The following is a 25,011-nucleotide window of genomic DNA, read 5'->3' as shown; positions in this document are numbered from 1 at the left end:
ACACAACTGTCCGCTTGGCTGTGCCAAGCATTTGAGAGATCAAAGAACAAAGCTGCTGCAATGAACTCTACTACACAGGGCTGTACTTCTACTGGGAATATTTAAAGTCTCAGCCAGTGGCTGGCTGCCTGGCATTTTCTACAATCACATGACATTTTTCCAGCGCTATTGTCACCTGCGTTTGGTGCCAAGGATCCTTCAAATGGCAGCCCAGAAGCACAGGGCTGCCGCATCTCATCACTGGTCATGTAATGTCTCAATGCTGTCAACTGAGCGATGAGAGCTCTGGCAGGGATATTTAAATAGCTCTCAATGAGATAAATGGCTGAAAATAAAAGAGTGGCAAAACTAAGAATCAAAAGAGGCTCGGCCGATCAACATATTCCCTTGAATCAAGGGAATTTCTGTATGCGTTATAGGCATACCACAAAAAAGCCAACCCCAAACAGGAGCACCGAGTTGCCCCCTTGCCCTAAACATGTTTTAGAAGTTATCAAAACTGGCAAGAATCAGTCACTACATAGGGTGAAGCCCCTCCCTTTCATAATGGAGAGGGTGTGTGGGTGGGTGTGGGTGTGTTTTCCCACTTCAACTTCGCCACGCATGGAAATCTCTTTCCACATGACTTGCTATCACTGGACTAGAGCCTCAGTTTTCTTAACCCAAGTATAACAAGTCCTGTTTATACTTGCTGTTCGTTTTTTACTACAGAAAAGTGCAGCAGCTCAGTTCTCATGTTATGTTTGGTTTTCCAAACAAGCTACTCAAGATCTGTAAATGTCAAGTTGCTTCTTTTTAAGACAACGGAAGGTTTTAAATTTCATTATCTAATTTCTAGCTCGGGGCAGCTAATGACATTCCATGCAGATGGGACCCCACTCCCCATCAGCCCCAGCCAGCAAGGCCAGTGGTGAAGGATCATGGGAGCTGTAGTCCAAGAACATCTGGGGTGCCCCATGTTGTCTACTCAAAGCTCTAACCCAGGCATCCCCAAACTGCGGCCCTCCAGATGTTTTGGACTACAATTCCCATCTTCCCTGACCACTGGTCCTGTTAGCTAGGGATCATGGGAGTTGTAGGCCAAAACATCTGTAGAGCCGCAGTTTGGGGGTGCCTGCTCTAACCGATTGAATGAGCTGATCAGTTTAAGTAAAACTAACAGTACAGTAGCAAAACTTTAGGTCCAATATATTCTAGAGAATGTTTTCTAGTACTACTCATTACTAGAAGTTCCTTCCCACTGCAAACACACGCACAGAACTTTTTTCTATTTTTTAAAAGATTAACTTTATGGACTTTTGGGGAAATTAACACACAAGGCCCTTAACAAAAATTATTGTGAAAATACAAGAATACACAATCAGCAGTCTAAAGACACAGAACAACAACATAAAGTCTGGATGTCTAAAAAAAAATCAGGATTTTTTTCCTTATTCATGTAGTCAGTTGTAAATGAGTCCTTGTGTCTCGCTCATGAGCTAACCCTGTTTTGTTGTTCAATTTCTCCATCAGGCCAAGCTCCATTAATTCAATTTGGTAAGGATACCCCTTCCAAAACCGGGCCAACAGTGGATAAGCAATGAGAGATTTAAATAAGATATCTGCATTCTGACTCTGAAATATATTTAATGAAGCTAACTCGGGTGAATGAATTACCAGTGATAATTATGTAACTCTAAAAGTACTGTCTTCCAAAAACCTAACACTTCAGCACAATGGCATCACATATGCTGCCATGCCTTTTTACCCTATTAAAGAAATATCTCAGGGCCAAAATAAATTCAAAGAAAAAAGTTCACCCTTAAAAATCAACCTTGCCGATGGAAATTTAACCTGCCTCTCTCCCATATGAAGCCAGAATCAATTCAAGCTTGTAGTCCTACCTATTATAATTTGGTTATTTCAAAGAAGAACATTGGTTTTCTTTTTTTTTCCTGCCTCTGTTTTCAGCCGCCTTCCCCCAAGCACCCTTCTGAGTGTTGTACAGGAGGCTGCTCTCGCTACCCCAGCTAAAACAGCACAGAACAATCAGCTGCCAGACTATTACTGCTTGGTCTGTTCCTTATTTCTCTAACACGAAACACAAAAATGGAAAACAAAACAAACAACCTAACAGGCTGTGGGTTTCTCAACTCGGCTGTGAAGCTAGCAAAACTATTCCCAAAACTAATTTTTCAGAAAAACTGTAATACCTTTCATCGCACTCTGAGTTCCCTGTGAGACACATGTGGGTTGTTCCTTTGCAATAACCTTTTTTTTTTTTTTGCTTTCACAAGAAAATCTAGGACAATTCAACAAAGGCAAAACAGTCAAAGTACTGAGAGAGATCATGGGATTCACTACACACTGGGATTTACCTGGCAAGTCTTTTAAAAGGTGCAGAAAAACTTGCACACACGATCAACAAAGGTGTTTGAGAAGTTGTTACCACCGCCGATCACTTTTTGGAAGGCAAGCAAACACTTTCAGAACTACTTTGACCACAGTCCTTCGCTACTGCAATCACAGAAATTGTGTTTTGTTCAAAACAAAAAGGGGGAAATAAAGTAAAATCCCACTGGTACTGTGCTGCCCTTTGCTGAAAGAGACATTGCTAGCGAGCTTCTGGGCAGCGGGAAATGAATTTCTCTGTCTCTCGCTCTCTTTCACGCCACCCCTCTTCATGCAATAACTTACCAGCATTCATGTCTTTGAACTTCTGCTTTAGTTCAGCAGGCGTGAGACGGTATTGGTCAAGGCCATCATTCCAGTAAATGCGATCAAGGACTTGGAGATCGCCGCCCACAAGCCAATCCCCTTGCTCCATGACCATCTGGGAAATTCAAGGAAGGGAGTTGTTTCAACAGCATGCAACACTATTCCTGCAATTTGTCTTAGTTGCTTTTAATTCTGAATTTCAGATTTGGGGTTCCGGTTTCCGCCTGCAGGAATGGCGGACCTGTTTTCCATCTCTCTGACCTTCGTAAGGAATTTGGCGGTTGCTAGGGGAGTAAATGGCAACCCCCTACCCTCTCCGGGGGTTACGGAGAGGGGCCGCTGGCCCGCGATGCCCCCAGACCCACTCCGACTGTTTTTGGAGTGGGGGGAGCTTGGGCTGAGCACTTACGAGGGCCAGGACTCCCGGACGCTAATCTGCATGGCGGGGATTTCCATGGTTAAAGAAGATAATTAGGCTTAAATCTATGGACATACTTCAGAAGGAGGGGAAGAAGCGCTGTTTACTGCTGAGAAATTTATGCTGCTGAGGGAGAGGAGTCAAAAGACTGTACTGCATCTGGAAGAAGGATTGATGGGGACGGAGCGATAAGGGAAGTGAGTTTTTATTTATTTTTCTTCATATTGTTGCCTCGTACCTTCCCGGACGCGATGTCCTGGCTTGTTTGGAGTGAAAGAGAAGCAAAAGACTGTGTGAGTTGAACTTTATAACTGTTGTTACTGAGCATATTTTTTAAAGATGTGGAGTTGCCGATGAGAAAAGCCCCCCCCTAGTCGGACGGAAGGAGTTCTGGACGCGTTCGGAGGATTTATGAGCTGTGACGCACTTTAAATTGGAGCAGCGACCTGAAGCTAAGTTCAGCTATAGGGCAAGGAGATCCATTAATTTACCAAGAGTTTATGGTTTGATGTTTGGGTCTCCTGCCTGGAAAAGCTGTAAATTCTATAATGATCGTAAATCTTCATGGCTATGAGAGAAAACGAAAGTGATTTGAGCTTTTTAAGATGGCGCTACTTCGAGCTGCTTCGACGCAACAGGGAGCTCCATTAAGAAGATTTATGGGGAGGCTGGACTGATTAACTCACACAGGAGAAAGAACATCTGTGAAACTTTGTTTGATATTTATCTCAGCAGCTGGGAAACAATCGGATGAAAGTGGAAAACATCTATGTGACTGTAAGGGGAAGATCTGGATTATTATGAACTTGGAGGACGATTTGAACTTTAGAAAAAAGACGGCAGTGGACAGTTGCGAGGAATTCCCAATTTCTTGAAGCATGGGAACCCAAATAAAAAATTCTTTAGATGATTTGGCATAACATTCGGTTTGATTGATATATATATATGTATAATTTGAAATATTGAATGTGATATAATTGGTTTTAATTGGAAAATTAATAAAAATATTTTTTTTAAAAAAAAAAGAATTTCAGATTTGGGGATTGAGCACTGCTATCAATAAGAGTTACAATGACTGAATTCTGCTCTGCTATCAGAGACAACATACCACTTAAGGCCACTTGCTGGGAACAGGAGTAGCTGGCCACTATCGGAAACAAGATGCCTTTGATTGATCCAACAGGACTATGGCGTTTTAAACAAGCACCTTGAATTGGGCCCAGAAATTGATCAGGAGCCTCTGTTGACACTTTAAGACTACTTAAGTTGGTGTTCGAGATGCCCTCACCTAGTTTGCAACAGAGCTGCTATATGCGCCTGGCGCCATCGCCCCAAACTATACTTTACATATTTATTTTCATCCAACTTTTCCCAAAATAACTCACTTTTAAAAATAAAAAAGCTCACAAATTAAAAAGAAAACATATACAGTACAAGGGAATTAGGGTGCGGGTGGGGATGGGAGAAATGGAGAGGAAGGAGACCAGTTTGACAATGCCGTAACAAAAATGGTGAGTGAGTTGGAAACAGGCCTTTGTGTCCACTTGGGGCCAAACTGTTGGTGGTTTGTTTATATATTAACTGCATTTATATCCCACTTTCTTCTCCAAGGAGCCCGAGGTGCTGTACATGGTTTTCCGCTCCTCATTCAACCCCCCACAACAACCCTGTGAGGTAGGTTAGGATGAGAAGCAGCAACTGGCCCAAAGTCACCAAGTGAGCTTCGTGGCGGATTGGGGATTTGAGCCCTGCTCTCTCAGATCCTAGTGCGACACTCTAACCATTGCGCCAGACTCTCTCTCTGTCTTCCTTGTTTTTTAAAAAATATATTTTTATTAATTTTTCCAATTAAAACCAATTATATCACATTCATTATTTCAAATTATACACATATATATCAATCAAACCGAATGTTATGCCAAATCATCTAGAAAAATTTTTTTGGGTTCCCATGCTTCAAGAAATTGGGGATTCCTCGCAACCGTCCACTGCCGTCTTTTTTCTAAAGTTCAAATCGTATCTCTGTCTTCCTTGAATACAAGTTCTGCAACTCATCCTACAGTGTTGCTCCTCTGGCCAATGGCAGAGGCCAGATTATGTTTCCCAGACCTAGGGCAACTAGTGGTTGGGGCAGAGCATTCGTTCTGTTGGTGGGGGGATGGGACAAACTCAGTTCCCCACCTGCCCCATAGATGCAGCGAGGCAGTTCTCTCCCCACCCCCACCCCCGCCGTCATGATGTTCTTTTCCCAGCCCCACTAAATCCACTTACTACCCTGTTTAAGAATTTGAACTATGACCTGAATTAGGGCCATTTAACCATTAACATAGCATTTTTTTTTATTAAAAAAATCAACAACTTGAAGACTGGGCTCTAAATATTCTGATCCGACTGAGCCAAGCCCTCAGGCAGAGCAGCCAGCTGTTTTCCTGTCATCACTGCTGAGTAATTCATTTTGCTGTGCTTCCTCTATGTCTCTCGCACACAAGGCTACACTTATAAACCACAGGAGAGGACAAAATTCTCTCTGATCTTCCCTGGCAGACTACAGGGCTCGTCCTAAATCTGTTTCTGTCACATATCTATCTATATGTGCACACAGAATCATCCGAGACAGGCTTCCATGCTCTGAACGGCCACAGAATGTGTCCACAAGCAGTCGGCTGTACCAAACGGGAGAGAGAATTTGCTAGGGAAGATTGGAATCTTATTCCTGGCACTTCTGTATGGAACTTCAGTAAGGGCTTCAGGTTAGCAAGCCTTGCAAAAGAGGCTACCTTGATGTAAGGGTGGTCCTTGCACGTTGTCCCCCATTGGCGGGCACAGCGTTCCTCTTTCCGGTGCTCGAAGAACTCTGGATTGCGGAGAATAGCCACACGGCGACCGTCATACAGCAGAGCAAAAGCTGTGCAGCCATCTAGTCTCTCCTTGTCTTCCGTTGTGGCTGTCAACACTATAGGCACTGACAGGTTAATGATTCCCCCTGCAGGGTGAAAAAAGAAGAAGCAACGCAATGGTAGTTGTCATCCAGGTGTCCTGGTAAAAAACGTGCTTAAAAGCCTACTGTTCTGAGAGCCCGCCCTTTCCTAATGCATAGCATGGCTACCTAGCCTTGGGTTCACTTGAGGTATAGGCCTGTTTCGGGAATCCTTTGCAGAATTTTATTACCTCTCCATACTGGTATCTAGGTAAAGGCAACAAGGAACAGGTCTATTGTGGGTGCAAGTGGGAGATCCCTTGCCCCAAGCTGGAAGACGGAATCAAGTTGCATTAGACTCTCTCATTCTAACATTCATTCTCACTGCAAAGCAAATAGCAATTGCACTCTCCAAACACATGTGGCATTCGGGCCGGCATTGCAATGCTTCCTAGTTCTCTGGAAGAGTTGCAACGCCATCAATTCACAGCTACACCCAGGAAACGTGCCTTGTGGAAAAACCCGCCAACTCAACAGGAAACACTTTGCGAAGTCCCAGCTCTTCCATAATTGAGTAGGGCACACAGGACTGTTCCCAATACTGTCCCTGCCATATTGTCTTGAAATTGCCCTGTTGTCATGCAGTTGAAGCAAATAATGCCTGGGGCAAAGAGGCACATCTTTCCTTCTGGTGATCCACAAGATTGGAAACTAGGAGATACCCAACTGCCGCAGAAAAGTTGGAAGCACCCACTGAAGCATTTTGAGAAAATAAAAGGAAGTTTACATTTTGGCTGGGGTAGGTATAAACACAGACACACTTACTTTACTTATGCAATCCATTCTCCAGTATTACTTCTACTAAGGTGGTTAGCAACGCACATAAAAATGAGTAGGAATAATGCAATAATCTCTCAAATGTCAAAAGTACTATGCTAAAGTACATATATACCCATTCAGCCACTTCAATCCGCAGAACTGGCATGGCCACATAGCATTTGTTCTGGAGTTGGAATAAATCAATCTTTCATTGTGGCAGTTCCTACACTTTGGAAAACACTGCCTTCCGGCATCAGGCAAGCTCCTTCACTTAGAACAGTATTTCCCAATGTCAGGGTTTGTTGTGACTACTCTTAAGTAACGACCGTCCACATGCTTGTCTTTCAGACGTTTTTAATTGGTGCACATTATTTACAGTGTAACGGATTGCTCATTTCATGTCTACCTGCTCGAGTCAGATCCCTGCACTAATTCCTTCCGCGTTCGCGACCAGCATAAAAGCCTCGGAACTGAGAAGCGCCTCCCTTTCCTCCTCTTTCTCAATTCCGGCATCGGAGGGACGGGTCTTCTGTCTGACCTATTCCTGTCCACTCTTCCTGCCTCCCTCTCTTCCTGCCTATGGAGCAGGGGCTCTTTAGTGTTGCCAGAGCCCTGGCACTCCCTCTCCGTTTCCTGACTCACCCCTTCAGGCCCCTCGCTCTCATGACTGCTTGGAGACGGGCTGCTTCTGATGAGGGGGGGGGTTCTCTATAATCCCTCCCCCTTACACCCAAGTTTGGGTCGCCAGCTGTTTTTGGACTACAGTTCCCATCATCCCTGACCACTGGTCTTGCTACTTGGGGATTATGGGAGTTGTAGTCCAAAAACAGCTGGAGACCCAAGCTTGGGAAACACTGACTTAGAAGGCAATTAATAAATCAATGTTAATAATAAGAACAGCACTCCAAAGTATGAACCTACTGTAACACTGACAAAACTTATGGTTCAAGCTGAAAAAGCCTGTGCACATATTAATAGGGAGTTCCTACAAAATTAATCTGGAACATGGCATTTTTGTCTATGTCTTGCGAATTCGACACCCGACAGCCTGCTGCAATGCATGGCGATCCTACAACAATACATGGTTTGTTTTAAATATCCATTTCCTTACAAAGAAACATTCTGCATTTATCACTTCAAGCTTCAACGATTGCCAGTTGATTTTATGCTTGCGGGAAGCTATTACCTGGAATTCTTAGAACTGCATTTGTTTCCAATAAAGAAACAAATTTTAGTATACAAGGTTATAATATTTGTAGAGTAAATGTTTTGCAGATGGCTATCCATGCATTTGACATATTAGCTCTTCTCTTACATGTTTCTCACTCCTTTATGAAACTCACTACGACCCCTGGTCTCCTGGCAGGTTCCTTCTTTTTTTAAAAAAAGCTTTCCTTTCAGCAATGATATCTAGATGATTATTATTTTTGTCCCTACTAGTCCACAAAATAAATTAACACATATGTGTGTGTATATAAATATATTTAAGCATGTGCATATATATTCTATGTGACAGGGAGTTGTGTGTGTTGAGTGTGTGTGTGTGTGTGTGTGTGTGTGTGTGTGTGCGCGCGCGCATCTTACATGAAGTTCACGTATGTAGTTTCAACCATACGTGATGTCATGGTCTGGCGGGATGCAGAGGAGAGGTGGGAAGCACCAGCTGGGGAACCTCCAAGGGACGCCCCTAGGGGGAACAAGGCTCAGAACCAGAGGATTGGTGGGGGGACAATGGTGTAAGGTCAGAGAAAGAAGATGGAGCAAACTGGCGGGGAGGAGATGTCGGAAGCTGAAGGGGCAACAGCGTTTAGTGAGCAGGAAGAGACTGTGGCAGAAGGCAGACCAGACTCAGAGGCAGGAGAGGAGGGGGACCAGGAAACAGACGAGACAGGCTGCTGAAGAATCCAGGGAAGACGGAAGGAGTTCTGGACGCGTTCGGAGGATTTATGAGCTGTGACGCACTTTAAATTGGAGCAGCGACCTGAAGCTAAGTTCAGCTATAGGGCAAGGAGATCCATTAATTTACCAAGAGTTCATGGTTGGATGTTTGGGTCTCCTGCCTGAAAAAGCTGTAAATTCTATAAAGATAAATAAATCGTAAATCTTCATGGCTATGAGAGAAAATGAAAGTGATTTGAGCCTTTTAAGATGGCGCTGCTACTCCGTCGCAACAGGGAGCTCCACTAAGAAGATTTATGGGGAGGCTGGACTGATTAACTCACACAGGAGAAAGAACATCTGTGAAACTTCGTTTGACATTTATCTCAGCAGCTGGAACAATCGGATGAAAGTGGAAAACATCTAGGTGACTGTAAGGGGAAGATTTGGAATATTATGAGCTTGGAGGACGATTTGAACTTTAGAAATAAGACGGCAGTGGACAGTTGCGAGGAATTCCCAATTTCTTGAAGCATGGGAACCCAAAAATAAATTATTTAGATGATTTGGCATAACATTCGGTTTGATTGATATATATATGTGTATAATTTGAAATATTGAATGTGATATAATTGGTTTTAATTGGAAAATTAATAAAAATATTTTTTAAAAAAAAAAAAAGAATCCAGGGAGTCTCCCCCTCCTGTTGCAACCAGCTGCCCTGCCCCCTGGTGCCCCATAATGCAAGAGAGAAATGAAAAGGTCAGGGGGAAAATCAGTCAAGTGCAGGCGCAGTGTCCGATTGCTTGGGTAAACCCTGGAGAGGAGAATTTTTTACTGGGCCTATGACAAACTATGTTTTTAAAGGATTAAACGAGATGATTATCCACATGACCAACAGAAATTGATGCTGCTGTATGCAAATTTCAAGGTGTCTTACCATCAAGCAGGCAGTCAAAATGAAGGCACTGCAAGTATTCTCTCTCTCTCATAAAGCCATTCAGCGGTGTTGCCCAGCCCTCCGCCAGGACTTGTACCCACTGCATATCCAGCTAAAACAGGAAAGTTGATAGTATTAGACCAAAGATTCCCCATCACTGCTTTACTGCATCTCTAGACGCAGCTGCTCAGAGTGATAAACAGAGACAAGCAGCCATTAACAAACAAGGGATCAATGAAGTTGCATGAATGCCACAGGGGTCAACAGTCAAATGCAGGACTGCAGAAAGTGAAGTCAACCAATTAAAACAGAGGCATAAATCTGTAAAGTGAAGTGGGAAGAGGGGGAAATGCATAGCATACTGAAGACTTCAAAAACGTGATTATATTAAACTACCGGCTACTCAGATGCAATAGAGATGATGTAGGGGGGAAAATTACTGGATACAGTGGCAGACTAGTTAGAAAGGGGAAATAGGCCAGTTCAATGATATCAACAAGATACTTCCTAAAGTAAGGCAATTTGTCCCAAAGCACTGACACATTGCGGGGGGGGGGGGATAGACTTATGGCTGAAAGGCAGAATAATCAGGATTGTAGTCTGAAATTGAATCATGGAAACAGAACCCAATTCCTGCTATCTCAAGCGTGCAAATTGCTACTCAGCCGATCACAAGAGGTGAGCAAGAGAAGACTCCAAGGCAAAACAGTTTTTGCACGACTGGGAGATCAATATGCCACAAATAACACAGGTTCTACCTGGACAAGTAAAAATACTTTTGTGGCCTTTGCAAACCTGTATTACCTTATTTATTTCCAGGACAGGTAAAGACTCTGCATCTGTTTTGGCCAATTTAAGTTTGTTTTCAGGCACATACAGCTCCTTAACCTCGTAAGAGGCATCCACTGGTACAATGTCCTGAAAGACAAAGGCGAAAGTTGTTAAAATTACGTATTATTATTTTATATGCTACATATCAAATGGTGGTGCTGCAGGTCAGCAGCCTGCTGCCTTTTAAAACTAGCTGTAACCTGTATTTATGCTAGTGCTTTTGCCATTCAAGTTATCTGCAGGAACATCTTTATCATCTCACATCGCTGAAAAATCCAGCAGCCGCTCTAAAACATTCTGGAGTTAACTGAGAGTTAAGTCCCTTTGAATTCAACAAGATAGATTTGGTTTAGATTGCATTGTCATTTTATTATTATTATTTACTGAATTTATATACTGCCCTATATTAGGAGGTTTCATTGTCTCCCCTTATAGCTAAGAAAGGTTGAACTGACCTCTCAGCCAAAGAAAGGCTCGGCCCTACTTTCTTCACAAGAATGTACATAATCTGATGAAAAAAGAAGGGGGAGGCCTAGATAAATGGAAACAAGTTATATACACAAGGAAAAGGAGGTGTCCTAGAATTGGGAGCCTAAGTAGGAAACCAATTGCCCATCCCTACAGTAAAAGTGGCCATTCAACCAGACCTATTAATGGTTAATGGTTAAGAGTGTTGAGATTAAGACCTGGGAGATCAGTGTTCAAATGTTCACGTGCAGTGCTATTTTTCTAGAAAAAGAGGTTTTTTTACAATGGCGATGGCGCCCACCTGAGTGGTGCCAGAACTGAGTTCTGGTGAGTTCCGGCAGAAAAAAAGCCCTTCTCATTTGGCCACGAAGCTCATGGAGTGACTCTGGGCCAATCACAGTCTCTCATCATAACTTACCTCAAAGGGCTGTTGGGAATATAAAATGAAGAGGGGAAGAACTATGCGCACCCTACCTTGAATGAATGGTAGAAAAAGAAGCAGTTGTCCAATTATATCTGCTCCCCCAGCGTTATCAACCTGCACTAGCAACCCCACTGACAAAACTGATGGAACAATGTACACTAGGATAGAAAAAAAGAAAAGGAGACTCACACTTCCTTTGTTGCTGCTTACTCTGCACAGGGCGACATTCGTTCTCCTAACTGATGGACAGAACCATACAGCTATACACCTTCCCCTTTGTACCTCCTCCTCCTCCAACTTCACGAGGGACGACAAAGCAGCAACAAAGGAACTAAGAATTATTTGTCCTTCCTCCACTTTCTAATCAAAAACTTATACAGCGATAAATTTGTCCTCCCCTTTCTTACTGTGGGATGGCCCAAACTCATCACAGCTAGGTCTTAAAAGCATGGCAGAAGACAATACAAATGTGGTGCCTGGTTTGGAACATTTTGAATAAAAAAAAACAAAAAACAGTGCAGTTCAGCATTTGCCAGACAGCACAGAGGACACAGACAACCAGAACAACATTTGAGTGGGAAAAGAACGTGACAGAGTCACCGCAAAGTTAAATTTCTCGCCAATGACGTCTCCAAATGCTATAAGTAACTTAAAACATGTTTAAAGATTGGTGCTTAAGCAATCTACTCTTTGTCCCACCCTCCCCCTGCCCAAAATTCTGTGTGCTTAAAAAAAAGGAAAGTCTATCATGCTTTGATTCTGAATCTGGAAGAATATACTGCAGGGGCTCTTAAAATAAGGCAACCATTCAAAAGACTTAACACAAACCAAAGTCTGCTCCTAAATTCTTCAATTCCTCACAAGTAATGGGCAGGCTGGAACATCTACACCAATATGCTTGGAATCTGTCAAAAGGTTCAGTAACTAGATGTACAGGGGATTCTTCTATCCAAACCTAATTAGCATAGTTTGAGAAAACAGCTCAATGAGAGCCTCATTCAAAAATTCGTATGTTAATTCTTTCCCAGAGGAAACAGCAATTGCTGTAGAAGGAAGATGATGGGCTGTATATAGACAGTGACTGATTATCCAAAGAGCATCTAACAAAATATTTTAGAAACTAACAAAATGAAAGCAAACACCCTGCCACTCAGATTTCAGTTCATAGCATCTGGGCAGCTTTAACTTGTTCTGTACACATACAGTACATACCGGTAATACTGCACAGAAAGGAATCTACTGTCAGGACCAAAGGTAAGCAGTGTTGCTGACTTTACAATGGTAGTGGTATGTTCCATTAGTTTTTATTTTATTAATAACTGTTAAGAATAACGGCTGCAAAAGATTTAGGAAGAAAGCAGTAACCGAGGCCAGTTTCAATGTCTCTAAAGGGTTTTAAAATGGCAATTTGTCCATGCTTATTTCATGGGCCCTTACTCCCAAAAACCCAAGTTTTAATATTTTTTCAGTGACCCTTGTGACTGTGGTGTAGCCCTTTGGCAAGCAACAAACCTTCCTGCAGGATGTAAGCATGGATTGCTCCAATCAGCTGGATAGCAATCCCTGACCTAGGATGACTAGCATGCCTCACTTCAGAGGAACCAAGCTGGCAAGCTTCCTCTTTGCCCTATCCTTTCCCACAGAAGAGGCCAGCAGGGGTCTTCCTTGGCTACTGTTTGGTAACTCTGTCCAAAAGTGGCCAAACCATCTGCCTTTCCAACAGGAAAGTCCAGGAGGTAACTGGCTCAGATGAAGCACATACTGTTTTTGGCTGGGCTGTTGACACCACCACCACCACCACAATCTAGATCTCTGTAACTAACACCATAGGATGGCGTCCTAGGGATCTGCACCAAAATACTAAAGAAAAAATATGAACCTACAGGCCAACAGTGGAGGTTTATGGGGCTTGCTCTCAGGTTGTGTGTGTAAAAGTTTGCATCCACAGAAATGCAGGATTATGCCTCACACTGAGTCAGACCATTCAAATGAGCTCAGAATTGTCCAGGGTTTCAGATGAGATTATCTCCCAGCCCAACCTGGAGTTCAGGGAGATGATAGATAGATAGATAGATAGATAGATAGATAGATAGATAGATAGATAGATAGATAGATAGATAGATAGATAGATATAGATGGTAGGTAGGTAGGTAGGTAGGTAGGTAGGTAGGTAGGTAGGTAGGTAGGTAGGTAGGTAGGTAGTGTCTTTGCTTTGCAGTGTTATTTTATGCACTGCAACTTGTTATTTTTATTTATTATAGTTTAGAAATTATTTATTGCACTTAAGAGTGAATTTCTGTTTATTTGCTGAGATTTAATTTTATTGTGTACAGTACTATTATATTCCAATGATTTATTGAATAATACTCTATTTCATATAAGTTGTTCATTTTAAAGTTATGTTTTTATTATGACATTTCTGTATCGGATCAGATTGTTGTAAGTTGTGCGATCTTCAGCTTGTAAACTGCCTTGTGTACAGTAATATAGAAAGATGGATTACAAATTAAAAGTGGAATGAATGCAATGAGATGACAGATCTTGAACCCGAGACCTTCTGCATGCAAATCAGATGCTGTATCCTTCCCCAAAGAATTATGGAAGCAGGGGATATTTAGGGGCAGTCTTTGCAAAAAAAAAAGGGGGGGTGCTAGGATAAGCTATAATGATAAGGATCAGATTGGACACTTAAAACTGGTTCTGAACCCCCATTGTAACTGCAAAAACAAGATGGATATGAATCACAGTTAACACAAGTCCCAGTCACAGCCAGATCGGTGTCATTCAAAGAACTTCCGAGCACGCAGATCCAAGCATATCCAAGATTCATGCATCAATGATTCATACATTACACTCTTCGGTGCTTGCAGAGATGCAAATATCTCTTGTTTTTAGTGTGTGTACAAAAGATGTCAGTCAGCTTCGGAGAACAAATATTCCTCAGGTTTAACAGACAAGGAACCCGTTTAGTTAACAACGAAGTCGAATCATTTTACTGCAAGACTCTATGTCTTTTTTGAAATTAATACTACTTTCTTTACTTCATAACGCCTAATAGCCAAAGTCTATAAATAAGCTGCCTTAAAAATATTGTCTGCTATTTTGCAAAAATACGTAGTCATGGGTAAAAGTTTTAGAAACAAAGCATTTTAACGAAGTTGTTTTTTAAAGCATTTTAACGAAGTTGTTTTTTAATGTAATAAAAGGAATTCTTTTGCACAGTCGTTTTTCACATGGGGCATGCTTTATTTATGAACACTACAAGTCTATAAAGTATAAGCCAGAAAGCCTATGGGGAAGGCAGATAAGAGACAGCATCTAAATATGTGGTGTGCCTTGTTTTAAAACAAAAACAAAAAATAGCTTTAGTTAAAGAGTGTTTCCAATCAAACTGCTAGGAATGAACATTCTGTTAAAAGCTCCTTCGTTGTCATCAGCTTTGAAAGTAAAAGAACAAGCATAGAGGCAAGTCAATTTAGGAAGCATTTTAGCAAATTACTAAAGCATTTTTCTTTTACACTTTATGAAGTTGTTCCAAACGTGGGAATCAAGTCTTGTTGTATGACTACTGCAGAAGTCTACTATCTCGACTGCCATAAATGTAACACACACAAGGCACAATCAGCGTACATACTTGCATTTCACCCTTAGCCCAAGATGCAAACACCAGCAGTATCTCAACACTACTTGGGCTGAGAAGCTTGACTTGTGCACGGGCACAAAATACATTTCGGAACATTCAACCGTGACTACATGAAAAGGCTAAACATTCAAGTAATTTATAGCATTAGTAAATCTAATGATCCTGTATCTAGTACAGATACAACTTTTAAAACATCACTTTAGATTAAAAACAGAGGCAAGAACCTCATCTCTTAGGAATCACATACAGCTCGGTGAAAAATGTGGTGTTTGGAAGCCCTCTAGTGGTGAAGCCTGTGCTTTTTTCAAAGCGTTTTTTTTAATGCAACTTTTATTAAAGAAAAAATACGTGCATTGTCTCTTTTCTCAAGTTTTGTTTTCTACAGCTCAGATTCATTTGTTGTGAGGCGTTAGTGTTGCATGCGGTTTAAGTTTGGGAAGAAAAGAGGGGGGAAGAGTTGGAGGGTTTCATTCCCCGTCTGCAGACATAGGATTATCATATGACTGTATGTGTTTTGTTCCCACAGAGTGGAAGTGACGTAGACAGGATGTTTGTCTTACTCCTGTTCCTGAAGTGGGACTGTTGTCTCCTTTCTTCTTTCTCTTTACTGGCTGTGATGCCAGAGAGAGGGAGCCATAATGTAGAGCTCCCACCTGTTTATATGTAAATAAAGCCGTTTAGCCTTATTTACTGACTTGTGTGTGTTGTTCTACACGTTTCTGAGAGCCATCGCAATTTGCCCTGTGGGACCAGTTTAATAATAATAATAATAATAATAATAATAATAATAATAATAATAATAATTTATTTATACCCCGCCCAAGTGGCCGGGTTCCCCCAGTCACTCTGGGATGCTTCCAACAAAACACTAAAATACAGAAATCAAACATTAAAAGCTTCCCTAAACAGGGCTGCCTTGAGATGCCTTCTAAAGGTCTGGTAATTGTTGTTCTCTTTGACCTCTAGTGGGAGGGCATTCCACAGGGCGGGTGCCACTACCGAGAAGGCCCTCTGCCTGGTTCCCTGGGAACCGCCAGAAGACCCTTGCCGCTGGACCTCAGTGTCCGGGCAGAACGATGGGGGTGGAGACGCTCCGTCAGGTATACTGGACCGAGGCCGTTTAGGGCTTTAAAGGTCAACACCAACTGGCCCTCCGGCATGGCTCAATTGCTAACAGGGTACATAGGGTGGGTGGGGTGGCAAGGATTCTGTTCTTCGACTTTGTTGTGGTTTAGTCGTTTCCGACTCTTCGTGACCCCATGGACCAGAGCACACCAGGCACTCCTGTCTTCCACTGCCTCCCGCAGTTTGGTCAGACTCATGTTGGTAACTTCGAGTTAGTACACTTTGACTTAGTGTATGTGTTTCCAAGTTTCTTTTAAAATGTATCTTAACATTGCTCCACATTCCACTGCGATTGTTGGACATACCAATGCATTTATCACTAGTCAGAAAATGCAAAACCACCCCATCATAAAAAGATAGTATTCTATTATCTACATAGCTGCAATGCTATGTGTAGTGCTATGTGTAATGTTATTCGTTTTAATGAGCTGTTAAGTCAATATTAATTCATTCATTATTCAGGACTAGGAACCAAAAGATGCTTATTATCACACCCACTAAAACTGAATGCAGCAACATGAGATAACTTCTTTTTAACAGCTATCCAGAGCCTAACAAAATTCTAACACTGCCTGAATCAAGTGCATATCCACAGGAAGATTACAGAATGGACATTACAGAGGTAACTAGAATAATGAACTTAGCTGTACTATATATACACCAGGTGACATGCACAACATTGGATGAACAAAGCCCTAGATTTAGTTAAATCAACCTCTTTTGGGCTCCTTTGAAAGTGGAATATAAATTGAAATAAATAATTGCAAAGGATTTGTTCCGTAGCAAGGATGTTGCCTGCTGCTTAATAGCCATGAACATTTCACATTGCAAACTGTGTCCAAAAGAAGTCAAAGGCCACAATACAGAAATGCTTAAAACCACTAGTATCAGCCAGAATGATCTGATTCTGTTTGGTCACATGAGAAAAACATTGTGTCTTTGGGGCATAAATATTTAAACTTCTGTTGCAATGCAGAAAACTTTTCTGGTTTGACTGCTCTTTGTGAGCCACGGTTTCTTACTTTAAGGCTATAGCTCAAGGATAAAGCATCTACTTAGCATGTAGAACGTCCCAAACTCAATTCCTAGCCTCCCCAGAAAGAGCTGGGTATGTCCTATGTTCCTATAAACAGGGAGGCAGCGTTTGAAAGTTTCCAATTTTCTGCATTCTGGTGTCCCAATGTACCATTTATTGGCAGGTGCTGCTGGACTTCCAATTCCCATCAAGCATGGTCAATAGCACCCATATTTGCTTATTTTCATCTCTGGTAATGCAAGGCTTTGAATTCTTTTATTTACCATTTGAATGACAACCTGTTTATGAAGGGTTTTTGAAAAGGCTCCAAGAAAAGTAGTTTCCAACTGTTTCACTTGAATGCACACAACTCAGCACAAGTCATTTTGGACAGCTGGCTGGGTGAGGAATCTGCTAGAGCTCTATGTGGATGGAGCCAGGTGAACAATGCTCATTTGAAAAATGGCGAGTTACAGGATGCTACATCCTAGGAGGTGTATCAATTACACAGAGGCCATATTTCACCCAAGTCTGACATGACAGCAATGAGAAATATTATGAGACACTTTACCTAACCATTTATTTTGAGTGACAAAACAAAGGAAAAGCACGTTTATAACTCAGCTGAGAACATTTGTTCCAGGATACGTCCAAAACTGACTGCTTTCTCTCCTTTGGGTCCAAATTGCAATACTTGCTGGGGAGTTTAAAACATGTCATCTTCTTTGCAATAAGAGAAACAAAATGGAACATGAGCGGTCTCTAGGCAGAACCATCATGGCCGCACAGGTCAAAACCCATTTAAGAAGCACAAAGCAAAAACAGGGAGTCTTTCATACTGGCACATTGGCTCTGGAGCTGAAATGGTGCGAAATGAAACTTATTTCAATAAAAAGCAACTGAGGCATCAGCAGAAAGCTGACTCAGCAGCATCAAATGGAAGTGCTAATGCATGTATACAACAAAATAAACTGGATTACTAATGGTACTAGGAATACCAGCAGTTTGAGAGTTTAGGTGAATTCACTGACTTTTGGGGGGATTGGGGGGGTTAATTCTTAAATGCCTTTGAAAATCTCCAGTAAGTTGTAAGAACATAACCTGCAAGCTGGCCATCTAGTCCAACACCCTCTTTAGGATGCCCATGGGAAATCCACAACTAGCTACCAAGTGCAACCACACTCTCACCTCCTGAGTTTTCCAGCAACTGATATCCAGAAGCATACCGCTTCCAACAGTGGAGGTAAGGTGGCTTTCACAGTAGTAACAAACCGGGGGATTTGGACCCAGGTGGCGCTGTGGTTAAACCACTGAGCCTAGGGCTTGCTGATCAGAAGGTCGGCGGTTCGAATCCCTGTGACGGGGTGAGCTCCCGTTGCTCGGTCCCAGCTCCTGCCAACCTAGCAGTTCGAAAGCACATCAAAATGCAAGTAGATAAATAGGAACCGCTGCAGCGGGAAGGTAAACGGCGTTTCCATGTGCTGCTCTGGTTTGCCAGCAGCAGCTTTGTCATGCTGGCCACATGATCTGGAAGCTATACGCCGGCTCCCTCGGTCAATAATGCGAGATGAGCGCGCGACCCCAGAGTCGGTCACGACTGGACCTAATGGTCAGGGGTCCCTTTACCTTTACCTATTGAAGTTATCTAGGTGGTGGTTATTTACCAGACTGGGACTCAAGGCAGCTTATAACTGCAAAAAGTTGAAAAGTAATTACTGTTTACTGTTGGATCCCCACTGGGTACCCAATGGGAGCCTCCACATGGACCAGCCAAACGCAATTAAACTATGTTCTAGCAGCCATATACAAGCCCCAATTGCTTTCTCCTTTCCGTGATAAGGATCTCACAGAGCTCCACGACTTACAAAGTAAAAAAGTGATTCTGCTAATGTGCATTAATGTAGCAGAAACGTACAAAAAAAGGACAGCAACATGCCTTTCTTTTTTCTTTTCTTTTCATTCGCTCACAGTGAAACGAGAACAAAAAACAGGTAGTTCATTTCCGTTTAAGACAGGGGGGCAAGGGAGTTCCCAAAAGTAAGAGTGCTGCCGTAGAGTCTCTCTTTATTGATGCTCTGCGTATTCATTCCCCACTTCTCTTCATTCAAGCAATTCCACTATGATCTCTGAACCACTCACAGCTGGCAACTCACGGTAGCAGCTACAACCTGCCATTTGGGAATTACCATTTCAGAACGGAACAACTTTTCCTCTTGCAAAGCTCTTAGCTGTTCCTTTATTACAGACACTTTCATGCATGCACTCCTCCCTCCACCCTCAAATGATCCAATTACAAGAGGGACAAGTTTTATCTTTTGCTGTCCCTTTTCCTGTCAAATTGTGAAGACTGAAATATTTGAAGTCAGGCGGGTGAAGTACTGTTTGCTCACTGATGCAAGATATAGATTGCTGGGTATCACCCAATAGAATTAGACCCACTGTGTTGGTTTTAGGGGTTTTACACTCGAGCGTGACTAATTTTGCATTTCACCAGATTCAACTACCCCATTCCACTAGCAGAAGTCAGTGCCAGGACCTCTGCTACCACATCAGGGCTTCCCCTACCCCTCCACCAAACCCTTTTTGGAGAGTGGGAAGAACCCCCCCCCCAGCAAAGCACATGAGGGAGGAAAGTGGGGATCACTCCACTGGGCAAGTAGAAATGCTTGCATTGACAATATTCTTAGCACTATTATGAATTCTACCCTCAAACAGGGATATCAGCAAGCAGCGAAACTTAACTTGAGTAATGGTGTAAGTTTGCATTGAGTAGATCTGCAGAATCCTGCATATTAATAAAACCACATTTCTGAAGAGAGGAACACATTTTACCTGTTCTTGGAAAATACACAGGAATTGCCATTGAATTGGAAGTTTTCAAATCGATGAATCTAACCAAGTAAGGGACGAAATGTTGCACCCCCTACTTTACAATAAGCCTGTTTACATGTGCAGTGAATATTAAGCCGGCAACTTTACAAGATGTTTACAAGTCAGCACTACAAGACTCCATACCCTCTCTTGCAGAAGTTCCACAACTTGCTGAATGCAGTCATTGACATCACAGGAATCCGTTTTGAGGACCAACTCGGGGGCTTCAGGTTTCTCGTACTCTGAGTCAATACCAGTAAAACCTGAGTGGGGGGGAAAAACAGAACATAGGACAAGGCTGCTTTTCAGGTGGGTCTTCTCAGATGGGCTGTAATATGTTATTCCAGCTACTTATCTGAAAAGCTTGCTTGCATCCAACATTCCAGGTCTTTACTGGTCCATCCCAAAATAATTACTGAACTGTAACTAAAAGGGTCCTTCTGTCTCACTGTAAATCTACTTGTGGACAAAGACAATGTCTTTCTGTGGTGTGATCATAAGCACATTTTTGAACAGGGAATATCAGAGTTACAAGGAAAGCTTGTGCAGGCTGATACGTCAGTAATTTCAAGTTTTCTTTCACTTCTGGGCGCGCGCGCACGCACACACACATACACACACACACTGTCAAAGGTCTGTATAGTTAAAGCTGTGGTTTTCCCAGTAGTGATGTATCGAAGTGAGAGCTGAACCATAAAGAAGGCTAATTGCTGAAGAATTGATGCTTTTGAATTATGGTGCTGGAGGAGACTCTGAGAGTCCCATGGACTGCAAGAAGACCGAACCTATCCATTCTGAAGGAAATCAGCCCTTAGTGCTCCCTAGAAGGACAGATCCTGAAGCTGAGGCTCCAATACTTTGGTCACCTCATGAGAAGAGAAGACTCCCTGGAAAAGACCTTGATGTTGGGAAAGATTGAGGGCACAAGGAGAAGGGGACGACAGAGAACGAGATGGTTGGATAGTGTTCTCGAAGCCACCAACATGAGTCTGACCAAACTGCGGGAGGCAGTGGAAGACAGGAGTGCCTGGCGTGCTCTGGTCCATGGGGACACGAAGAGTCGGACACGACTAAATGACTAACCAACAACAACATATACACTGCATATATATATATATATATATATATATATATATATATATATACATACATACATACACTTCGACAACATATCTTGTTGGGCATGTGCAGTTTGAGAGAAGATACTGGATTTTAAAAAGCAGCTTTGTATCCAGAGTAAACAATAGCCAGAGTAATCAATAATTTTGCTCTCTGGGAAAATGAACAATAGTTAGACAATTAAGTATGGTTCCATTTGGATTCTTTGCAATGTTACTGGGTTGTGTCTCTATCCCATATATATGCTTAGACCAGTGATGGGCAACCTTTAGAGCTTGGTGTGTCAAAATCGCCAAAAAACCGGGCATAACTCGGGTGGTGTGTCACTTCGAGGAGAAAAACCATAATTTCACGATATTTATAGTTTAAATAACAAAAATGTATAATTGTAATATATAACTGTATTTAATAAACCAAAAACTAATTATTTAACCAAAGCAAACCAAAAATCCCTTATTTATCACAAAGTGCCCAGAGTTGTTGAGCTTTTTGGGGGGAGCTGCTGACCAAAGTTTTGGAGGTGCTTTGGGGGGGTGCAAAAGTTGCTTTCTTTTTGGGGGGGGATGCCCCAAAGCTGCTGCGGTTTGGGGGGGGGAAGAGAACAGAAATAAATGGCGAATAATACCTTCGCTGGAATTAACATGCAGCACTGACATAGTCTGCCAAAGCGCCAAAAAACCAGCACAGAATGCGTTAAAAAACGAACGCTGTTACACCCAATCATCGTCTGCCAAAGCGCCAGAAAAAACAGCACACAAAGGGTTAAAAAACCAATCTGTGACTACCAGCAACAACAACGACGAAAAAGGATCCGGGGTTTTAACAGTGGAGACAAGCTGTAGGAGGAGTGGGAGAACGAATGGGGGAGAAAAACAACAACAACAGCGCGAATGGGCCGATGGGGCGCGTGCCAGCAGTGAGGGCTCTGCGTGTCACGTCTGACACGTGTGTCATAGGTTCGCCATCACTGGCTTAGACATAGCATATGAGACCACCACTTTTCTGAAGCTAAGCAGGTGTGTGTCTGGTCAGTACCTGGGTAGGTGGCCACTTGGGAACTACATCTATGCCACCTTGGGCTCCATGTTTTTTAAAAAAGGCAAGATATTAAAGTAAGAAAATACTTTTCTGTACCCTAGTATTACAGAGAGCAAATGTCCTGCATTACATTTTGTTGGTCATTAGCTTATTCGTACAGTAGGCAGTAGCCCAACAGCCCCAGTTGGGACACCATAAAAGAACTTTGACATGAAAGCTCACCTTTAATTTCTCCAGCACGGGCTTTTTTGTAGAGGCCTTTCACATCTCTCTGCTCACAAACATACAATGGAGCATCCACAAATACTTCAAAGAAAGGCAGGCTTGCCACTTCGTGAATTTGCCTTGCATTGTTACGGTCCTGAGAAGAAACAAAGAGAAAAGCAATGGCAGAAATAAAACTTTCCACCACGTAACACGTTAAACAACAACCCAGTTAAATGTGTAGCTATGCAAGTCACGGTTAACACAAGAAGGCTTTGTAACCTTGGTTCTCAGTATCAATAACAAATACAAGTCCTCACTGTAGAGGGAAGTATCAGTTTGAAGAGGGCTTTCAAACCGAGAAAACCTAGTTTGTTCTGACGCACATGTAAGGTGCTGAATCGGACTCCCAATTTACAAAACCTCAATTTTCAGGGAACCAGAGCTATGTCTACATGAGGGTACCATGTCGGAAGGTGGGCGGAAATGAAACACACTAAGGCATTGCAAAGTCTAATGATTAGACACAGTGGCTGCTTACATATCAAGCTAATTGAAAACGTTGTCATATGTATCTGCTTGAATGACTGCTGGCCTTCAAAGCACACAAAACAAGTAACTGATTTAGACTTGCACAGTAGGTAGCGTTTTTATATGTCCAGCTTAAACATATGCTTGCCACAGTTGCCGTGGTGAGCATCCCACCCCTTTGGGGTGGATGTGGTGAGTCCCAGCCTACTCCTAAAAATGGAGCTGGGGTGGGAAAGAGACTGAGGATCAGCAGCAGCTTGAAGTTTATCCAAGCACAGCACTTCCAAAGTGCAACACAGGAGGCTGGTTTGCACATAATGTTAGGCCCAGATTTGAATGATAATGTTTGCACATAAATTAATGTGAATGAGCCTCAGAGAGCCAGAAAAAAGCACCCAGTTCACATGTGGGGCGGAGTTGGAAATCTACTGAGTTTACTTTCAAAGGATCTCAGTTTAATGTTAAGTGTGAAACAGGAAAACTGGTATTTTAAAAAAGTTTTTTTTAAAAAAAAAAAGATAGTTAAAAAAGCCTGCTTTGTAACTCATGATTTGAAAATGACTTGCTTAGAAAGTAACATGGGCTTGGAGGATGGATGGCGGCTAACAGATTGAGGTTGAATCGTGACAAGACAGAAGTACTGTTTGTGGGGGACAGGAGGCGGGCAGGTGTGGAGGACTCCCTGGTCCTGAATGGGGTAACTGTGCCCCTGAAGGACCACGTGTGCAGCCTGGGAGTCATTTTGGACTCACAGCTGTCCATGGAGGCGCAGGTCAATTCTGTGTCCAGGGCAGCTGTCTATCAGCTCCATCTGGTACGCAGGCTGAGGCCCTACCTGCCTGCAGACTGTTTCGCCAGAGTGGTACATGCTCTAGTTATCTCCTGCTTGGACTACTGCAATGCGCTCTACGTGGGGCTACCTCTGAAGGTGACCCGGAAACTACAACTAATCCAGAATGCGGCAGCTAGACTGGTGACTGGGAGCGGCCGCCGAGACCACATAACACCGGTCTTGAAAGATCTACATTGGCTCCCAGTACGTTTCCGAGCACAGTTCAAAGTGTTGGTGCTGACCTTTAAAGCCCTAAATGGCCTCGGTCCTGTATACCTGAAGGAGCGTCTCCACCCCCATCATTCTGCCCGGACACTGAGGTCCAGTACCGAGGGCCTTCTGGCGGTTCCCTCGTTGCAAGAAGCCAAGTTGCAGGGAACCAGGCAGAAGGCCTTCTCGGTGGTGGCGCCCACCCTGTGAAACACCCTCCCATCAGATGTCAAAGAGAAAAACAGCTACCAGATTTTTAGAAGACATCTGAAGGCAGCCCTGTTTAGGGAGGCTTTTAATGTTTAATAGATTATTTTATTTCATTTTTCTGTTGTAAGCCACCCAGAGTGGCTGGGGAAACCCAGCCAGATGGGCGGGGTATAAATAATAAGTTGTTGTTGTTGTTGTTGTTGTTGTTGTTGTTGTTGTTGTTGTTGTTGTTGTTGTTGTTGTAATAAGTTGTTGTTGTTGTTGTTGTTGTTGTTGTTGTTGTTGTTGTTTAGTTACTGAATATGTGGTATTCAATAAAAAAAATCCTTCAGTAGCACCTTAAAGACCAACTAAGTTTTTATTTTGGTATGAGCTTTCGTGTGCATGCACACTTCGTCAGATACACAAAAGCTCATACCAAAATAAAAACTTAGTTGGTCTTTAAGGTGCTACTGAAGGTTTTTTTTATTTTGCTTTGACTCAGACCAACACAGCTACCTACCTGTAACTAATGGTATTCAATGTTCTTTCTAAAAAGCCCATTTTCTCCATGCTAATGATGTTTTAAAAATTCTGCCTTACTAAGACTGAGGTTATGTTTTGAAAGACAGTGAAAACTTGCTTCAGATTTATCTTGCACGAATTCCCAAGCCTATGCAAGGCGCTGACAGCTTCCCTTCCACCGTATTACCTTTGTGTTTAACTACCTGCCTAACCATTTGCAGGTCCAAAATCTTAAGCTCTCCAACACAGGCAAAAACACACCAGACGCCATGTTAGTGGCCACCTGCCCCAAGCCTTCTAAATAAACAAGTAGTTTA

The 25,011-nt window shown here is 42.6% G+C and overlaps 1 protein-coding gene across 2 annotated transcripts in view; it reads right to left on the bottom strand.

Moving 5' to 3' along the window:
• Window positions 1–25,011, bottom strand: part of PAPSS1 (3'-phosphoadenosine 5'-phosphosulfate synthase 1) — a 53,900-nt gene that overhangs the window by 15,187 nt on the left and 13,702 nt on the right. For both annotated transcript variants that reach the window (XM_035112135.3, XM_088660469.1), the window contains 6 exons: window positions 22,426–22,564; window positions 20,191–20,309; window positions 10,474–10,587; window positions 9,670–9,781; window positions 5,893–6,098; window positions 2,677–2,812 (listed from right to left, as the gene is read on the bottom strand). In XM_035112135.3, the coding sequence (XP_034968026.3) occupies window positions 2,677–2,812; window positions 5,893–6,098; window positions 9,670–9,781; window positions 10,474–10,587; window positions 20,191–20,309; window positions 22,426–22,564 (826 nt within the window). The remainder of the gene's footprint in view (window positions 1–2,676; window positions 2,813–5,892; window positions 6,099–9,669; window positions 9,782–10,473; window positions 10,588–20,190; window positions 20,310–22,425; window positions 22,565–25,011) is intronic.

The sequence above is a fragment of the Zootoca vivipara genome, chromosome Z1 (assembly GCF_965207765.1).
Source record: "Zootoca vivipara chromosome Z1, rZooViv2.hap1.1, whole genome shotgun sequence".
In the NCBI taxonomy this organism is placed as follows: Eukaryota; Metazoa; Chordata; class Lepidosauria; order Squamata; family Lacertidae; genus Zootoca; species Zootoca vivipara.
This window is presented reverse-complemented; position numbering and strand designations above follow the sequence as displayed.